Raw genomic sequence first — 7,933 nt, 5'->3', positions numbered from 1 at the left:
CTGTGTTTCTGTCTTTTGAATTTATTTATTAGGATTAATCCCTTGAGATGTACCATCTCGTTTTCGAGGGGGTCCCACAATGCATCACAATCACAACATAGTAACAAAAAAACAAAACACAAATTAACATTACATCCATAAACAACAAAACACAAACATTGAAAGTATAAATAAATAATAAAATAAAATAAAAAAAGCACCACAACATCAAAAAATAACTAGTGGTAAATATAAAACAAAACATAATACAAAATATACCGATCAGTGTATCTGCTCACAACATAAGCCAAAAACGTATATAATATATATATATATATATTGTTTTACGGTGCTAAATTCTATACACCTTCTACCGTATTTGATTTATTCTCAGGTAAGGTAAAGAAAGTCGAATCTGTCCTATCCTATAAGCATTTAAATTTCATACTCACAAAATAGGTCTCAGAAGACTTCTCTGTGGTCGGTTCTTGCTCAAGTCTATAAATCAGACTCTTCAGGCAGGCGAGCTTCTTAGTTATAATTAAATATAATTTTATTGTATATAGGTTAAATACATTACAAATAAAATATAAAAACAGAAATAAAAACTAAGGTTTGCAAGCTCGATTTTCTTAAGGCATCTCTGGCAAGGCCGCTGGCACCGGAGAGCTGTCACGCAGAACCAGCATCTGATTCTCTTCGTCGTACTTCAGTCCTTTATAGACAGCAGGTGGATTCCAATGTCTTGATGTCATGAGGTCTTTGGAATTTCCCTGAATTTCCCTCAGAAGACTCCTATATAAAGTCCTCCATTTTCTCATTTTTCTTCTCCGGGACCTTCTTCTAAGATGTCTCCTTCGCTGCGTCCGCAACACATCACTCAACGGTAACATTCCTTTCCTTAAAGCTCTGGCTAATACATATTTATTTCCTGGCTATCTTCCTATTGATATATGCTATAACACTTTCTCAATAAATGCTTAATACAATACCATGTGTTGTGTTTTTCTTTATAAACTACTTTCAATAAAACAAATACAATAACATGTGTGGTCTCTTTCTTAATAAACCACTTTCAATAAAATGAATACAAAAACATGTTTTGTGTATTTCTTAATAAACTACTTTCAATAAAATGATTACAATAACATGTGTGGTGTCTTTCTTAATAAACCACTTTCAATAAAATGAATACAATAACATTCTTTCTTAATAAACAAACACATATAATAACTTGTAGTTACAATAAAAAGGTATTAAAGAAATAAAAAGGCAAACTTGCAATAGGACAATTGCTCATTTTCCTTAACAATATATATATATAAAATCAATACCATCTTCAAAAATAACACGTACAATTCAAAGTAAAATAAGATAAAGTTTGTTTAAACATCTTAAATGACGTGATAGCTCGAATATCAACAGGTAAATTATTCCAGTCTATTGGACCTTTAAACATGAAAGCTCTTTTATCAATGTTTTTTTTTGACACGAGGAACAAAAAAAAATAGGTCTGAACAGAATGCCTAACTTGATAATTTAATGAAAAAGGTACAAAGTATTGTTGTAAATAACTAGGATATTTAAAATGAATACATTTGAATATGAATTGAAGCCAGTGAATATGTCGTCTTGTGTTCAAAGATGACCACTGAAGTGCATCATACATTATACAATGATCAGTATAAAAAGAACTCTGCAAAATCTATTATATGCTGTGTTAACCCTTTCGCACGTGAGTTTAAAATATTCTAGCTGAGCCCCCGGCGTGAGTTTTTTTAGGCGACCGTTATTTTAGAACTTATAGCCTTATTGTTTTCATGGCGACGCGTCATGCTTGTCATGTGACACACCGCAGCCCTAATAGCGCTGTATTACACATGGATTGCTTTTATTTAGTTTTTCCTTTTTTTAATATTAATATTCACAAACATACTCGCAATATTCTTAAATATCTGATATTCCGATTCTGAAATATGTGCAAGTAAATGTATTTGGTTGTTTAAACACTTTTATAATGAGCGTGTTAGTTGATCTATACCGTGTGATGGGCGCCGCCATGTTTGTTCGCGCTGAATCCCAGCTGTGGGATTTACAACACGTAAATTCATCCTCTCCTCCCGAAACACGTTAAAGTAAGTCTCCAGTAAACTGGGAGAAGAGCAGAGTAAACTTTAAAGTTATCTACACAATCTGTATATGATATCAATTTGTAAGGATCATTATTGCTGCTTCCATAGACATCAGCGTGTATTTTACAAACTATAAATGTATGGTTTTGCTAGAACTTGTGTATTTAAATGTCTGAAATCTAAAATTAGCATTATATGGTTGAAAACACTGAATAAGTGATAATATGACAAGCGCTCGCGCGTCTGATCTGGCTCCGCGCCAGAAAGCAGATTTGAATTCAGCAGTTGATGACGTGACGCACTGAACGTTCTAATCACACCGGTGTGATCGTATGCTCCAGGTGTAGCACTCGTCCTACAGTCTACGTGTTTACTATGTCTCGGACCAGATCAGAAGTCTACGTTCGCTCTTGAGCCAGTATTGCAGCAAGACAAGGGAAATAATCACAAAAGACAGGTTTGTAGTCGAAAGGTAAGTATTTTTTTCTTTTATACTCAAAAGGTAAGGGTTTTTTTATACTTGTATTAATTTGTGTAACGTTGAAGAAAACCAACAACAAAGGGGAAAACAAAAAAAACAAACAAAATGACAGCTTCAATAAATTCACAAAAGAAACCTCTTGAAATAAATTCCTTGGAATAAAGCTATTTTTTTTTACTCAAATAATGACTCCCTGTGTGTTATTTATTTATATAGTTAGATATTTAGTTAATTCTGGTTCACTCAATTTAGCTGCTCTAATTCCTTAGCTTGATAACTATCTACTTTTAAACGACCTTGCTTCTCTTGCTTCTTATTTTCACATAATTGCTAAACAAAGTGTATATTCAATACCAAAATGTTAAATTGTTCAACTCAATTCGCTTTGTATTCACTTTTTTCTTTTTTTTGAAAAATTTCAATAAAAAAAATGGGAAAATAAAATAAAAAAATGAAACAGCAATAGAGATAATTTCAGATAAACCGTCCAATCAATGACACACCAAATCAGAGTCAGAATCAGAAATGACTCAAACAATTAAATAGGACTTTAGCTCAGTTCAGTGTCCGTCCTGTTTCTACGTTCAGTTAAAGGAGAGGAGGGAAAAAAAACTTCTTGTTCACAGTTGCAATAACGTCCAGGGAAGGAAAAAATGATACGTGTGGTCCTACCACATCGATGAAACATGAAATTGTCCAAATTCAGGAAAACCAGGTTGGCCCACCAGTTTCCACCAATGTTGAGCACTCCTTGCCGACGGCAGAAACAGTTCCAACTCAGAACTCCTCGTTACTTTCAAGGAGAGATATCAAGGACCGGAAACACAGAAAATAGAGAGAGAGGGAAAAAACCCCAACCTTGCAAAGACAAGGCAGAAAAAAAACAATTAATTACAATTAATTCTCTTTAAACAGCATTAACACTTCAAATGGCAATTATCACAACAAATTCTTCAAAATTAATATATATACACATTTACTAGTGCTTATCACCCTTTTCAACCCTAATAGAAACAACTATGGGCTAAAAATGAAGAAAATGACGTCTTAAAAGCTCAATTAGCTTTTATAGCTCGTTCCACATGGCTAGCAAAACTCCACGTGAGCTGTGTTACACACATTACACTCATGAAGTCAACAAATATGCATAAAACATTTTTAGCAGCAAATAAACTCTTAACTTACCACTTAAATCACATTTTCTAAATATATTCCTCAAGAATTATACAGATCAGTACCATTTAAGACCACAAAAGAGTGAACAATACACAAACTATAACTAATTAAGGTAGTTTATGAACTCACTTACCAAGAATAAAGTGCTAATGATTAGAAATAATCTCAGATGAATCAAGAAAATCTGTTCGAACGCCGTTTTCGTCGGATGAATCAGCTCAACTTCTAGTTTAATCTTTAACTTCACAACTGCAAATGAATCTGCATCACTGCTTCAGCGGCCATTTCACTTTTTTTCTCCGTGACGAGACTCTCTTCTCTAACCGCGCTAGTAATGATGACGCAACCCACTCAGGGCGGAGCTAATCCGAATGGTTCAACTTATTTATTTTTCTAGTCTGTTCATTTACTATTATTTATTGAGCAATATTTAATTTCTTAAACATCAAAATAAAGTAATTAAATATTTATATGAAAATCGTTCTTTTCTTTTTGTTTCATAGGTTCGATATGAGTAATAGTAACCTTGGTTACACCCTCCCCTCTGGAATATATGCACGTCCCGTTGCATCTACACATGAATTACAGGGGCAACAACTGACTCTTCTAAAGAAAAACTAAAAGCTTCGTTTAGACCCTGCAACAAGGACTGAATCACTAAGGTAAGTGGATTCCCTAACTGGGGATATTCAAACTTTTTAGGGGGATGTCTCTCTCTCTGTGAACGTCTAGGGGCAACATTGTCTTTAGGTTCAGTTTTCCTTTCTTCCTTTTGAGTGTCTTCAACACAACTCCTTTCAATTGAGATCAGATTTCCTTCTTTACTCTCGAACTCAGAATTGATTGGCACTGTCTCGACCATTTGGGTAGAGTATTCATCAAGAAACTTAGAGCAATCCTCTGGTTCTGGTCTTTGTTCCACTGAGACATCTGGCTCAGAACAACTTGATTCAGGCTCATCCGATTCTCCCTCCACAGGTTCCTCAGTGTTACTCTCCACAGGTTCCTGAGCAGGTAAGTTCTCCCTATTAGGATCAAGGACAGGTAAGTCGGATGCAACTTCTTGAACACGAGGTTGCTCAAGGCCTGTAATAGTTTGAGTTTCAGAGCCCAATGTTCTTCCAGGTACATAACAGAGAATTTGCTCATCTTCTGACTCTTAGCATTCAGAAACAAACTCTGACTCCTTTGTCCCTTCATCATCAGGAGAAGCTCTGGTTCGAGGTCTTCGAACTTCTTTCTGCTTTGGTTGTTCCTCAGAGTTGCTTGGCCGCAAAAACCCACAAGGCAGCAATAAATCTCGGTGCAACGTCCGGAGAGGACCCCCTTTTCTCTCTGTTTGGACAGTATATACTGGCAGATCACGAACTTTTCTGACAACCACATGAACATCTTGTTCCCATTTATCAGCCAGCTTATGCTTTCCTCTTAATCGCACGTTCCTTACAAGAACTCGGTCACCCTCCTCCAATGTTGAAGCAACCACACGCTTATCAAATCTTCTTTTATTACGCTCAGCTACCTTCCCAGCATTTTTAGTAGCCACCTCGTAACTCTCGCGCAACAGATTCTTAAGATCTTGTACGTACTGAGAGTGGGACTTGATGGGAGTGTCCGCTGGCAATCCAAAAGCCAGATCAACAGGTAGGCGGGGTTGTCGCCCAAACATGAGTTCATAAGGAGTGTACCCAGTGGTGTCATTGCGAGTGCAGTTATAGGCATGTACTAAGGGCTTTACGAACTCCTTCCACCGAGACTTCTTTTCGTTTTCCAGTGTCCCCAGCATCTGGAGGAGTGTACGATTAAATCGTTCCACTGGATTGCCCCTCGGGTGGTATGGGGTAGTCCTCACCTTGTGAATGCCTGCAACCTTACACAACTCCTTTATTGTGTGCGACTCAAAGTCTGCCCCTTGGTCACTATGTAGTTTCTCCGGAAACCCATAGTGCACCAAGAAATGGTCCCACAGGCTCTTAGCAACGATTTGGGCAGTTTGATTTCGAGTTGGTATTGCAACGGCATACTTCGTGAAGTGGTCCGTGATAACCAGTATGTTTTTGATGTTGCTTTGGTCTGGCTCCAGGGATAGAAAATCTATGCATACCAACTCTAAGGGCCTGCTAGTTTGGATGTTTACCAAAGGAGCTGCTCTTTCTGGGGGTGTTTTTCTACGGACACAGCGCTCACAAGTTTTGACCCTTTCTTCCACTGCCTGTGACATTTTTGGCCAGAAAAACCTTGACCTGATGAGATCCAGGGTCCTGTCAATGCCTAGATGACCCATATCATCATGGAGGCTCCGTAGCACCATGTCTCTCAATGTGGTGGGCAGTGCCAACTGATAGCGAGAGGCTCCACACTCTTGCCGCCTCCTATACAGCACTCCACTCCGCAGCTCGAGTCGGTTCCACTCTTTTAACCACAAACCCATGGTAGGTGGTTGGTCTCTCAGGTTACAGGGTTTCACTCCACTCTCCAATCCTTTAATAACAATCCTCATTTCCGTATCCTTTCTCTGCAGCTCTGCCAAGGAAGTTTCTGAAAGATGTGGAAGATCTGGAAGACCATGTTCATCCTCATGTTGGAACTCATTTGGCAGAGCGTCCTCATGCTGAGTAAGGGATTCAACCAAGGTAAGTGAGGAGTTAGAGGAACTGGGATTTTCAGATGACCCAATCACTTGATGCCTTTCACAGATCGCTTTTATCGTGTCTGCCATGAGAACAGATGATTCAACTCCTGGCCCCATGAGATGGTTTAATGTGAACTGTTTAATCCTTTCTCTCTCCTTTTGTGATACTAGGTCATCAAGAGGCTCACCATGCGGCCGTCTGGATAGCCCATCAGCATCTTGATTTTGGCTACCTGCTCTGTACTGCAGCTTAAAGTTGAAAGTTGACAAGCTGGACAACCAGCGGTAACTGGTGGCATCAAGTTTTGCCGATGTTAGGATATATGTCAAGGGGTTGCTATCTGTTACGACAGTGAATTCTACACCATAGAGGTAGTCGCTAAATTTGGAGGTGACAGCCCATTTTAACGCCAAAAACTCTAGTTTGTGCGCAGGGTACCTACTTTCACCTTTGGTCAATCCTCTGCTGGCAAAGGCTATGACCCGCATCTGCCCTTCCTGCTCCTGATATAAAGCTGCACCAAGCCCGGTGGTACTGGCATCGGTGTGAAGCACATAGGGAAGTTTGGGGTTAGCAAAGCCCAAAACAGGTGTAGATGTGAGCTTGCCGATTATGGAGTCAAAGGCACTCTGGCAATCTTGAGTCCATCGATCTCCGAACTCTTCTTTGGGGTTGAAGTAGCCTCCATCCTTCAGTTTCTTAATACCACTCTTCCGGAGTGGAGGATATCCCGCTGTAAGGTCGGTGAGAGGCTTAATGATCTGGGAGTAATCACGCACAAACCTCCGGTAGTACCCGGCAAAACCTAAAAACGACCTCAACTCCTTTAGGTTTGTTGGCTTTGGCCATGTCTTTAAGGCCTCAACCTTCGCCGGATCGGTCTCAACCCCGTCTTGTGAGACTATATGACCTAGATACCTCACTGATGTTTGGAAGAACCGACACTTCTCAGGTGACAATTTCAGCCCATACTCTTTAAGGCGGTTGAGAACTTGCAGCAACCGGGATTCATGTTCTTCTAAAGTTTTTGAAAAAACAATGAGGTCATCAATGAAAACCAGTACCTGTTTTCTGTTCAAGTCTCCCATGCACCGTTCCATCAATCTTTGGAACGTGCTTGGCGCATTGGTAATCCCCTGCGGCATTCTGTTGAACTCCCAGAATCCAAGCGGGCAAACAAACGCTGTTTTACACTTATCGGCTTCTTCCATCCCAATTTGATAAAACCCCGATTTCAAATCGAGCACAGAGAACCACTTCGAGCCGTTAAGTGTTGAAAAGACCTCCTCTAGGTTTGGTAAAGCGTATGCATCCTTAATCATTTGTGAGTTGAGCTTCCGGAAGTCAATGCATAGCCGCACGGTACCATCCTTCTTACGGACTACTACTATGGGTGATGCAAATGGAGACTCAGACTGACACCGGCCTCTAGTAGTTCTTGGAGGTGCTTTCTCACAGCGTCAATGTCTTGGGGATGGATGGGTCTGGCTCGGTGCTTGAACGGTGTGCCGTCACTCAACTTTATCTGATGT

At 39.5% G+C, this 7,933-nt stretch overlaps 1 protein-coding gene across 1 annotated transcript; it reads right to left on the bottom strand.

Annotated features, from left to right (window-relative positions):
- Positions 1-4,339: 4,339 nt before the first annotated feature.
- On the bottom strand, positions 4,340-7,723 carry LOC131522472 (retrovirus-related Pol polyprotein from transposon 412). The gene is made up of 2 exons (XM_058747975.1): positions 4,947-7,723; positions 4,340-4,886 (listed from the first exon to the last, which is right to left on the bottom strand). The coding sequence occupies exons 1-2, from the start codon at positions 7,721-7,723 to the stop codon at positions 4,340-4,342; spliced, it is 3,324 nt and encodes a 1,107-aa protein (XP_058603958.1).
- Between the last annotated feature and the right edge of the window lie 210 nt (positions 7,724-7,933).

The sequence above is a fragment of the Onychostoma macrolepis genome, chromosome 16 (genome assembly GCF_012432095.1).
Source record: "Onychostoma macrolepis isolate SWU-2019 chromosome 16, ASM1243209v1, whole genome shotgun sequence".
NCBI lineage: Eukaryota > Metazoa > Chordata > Actinopteri > Cypriniformes > Cyprinidae > Onychostoma > Onychostoma macrolepis.
Note: the sequence above shows the minus strand (reverse complement) of the source record. Positions and strands in the feature narration are given on the sequence as shown.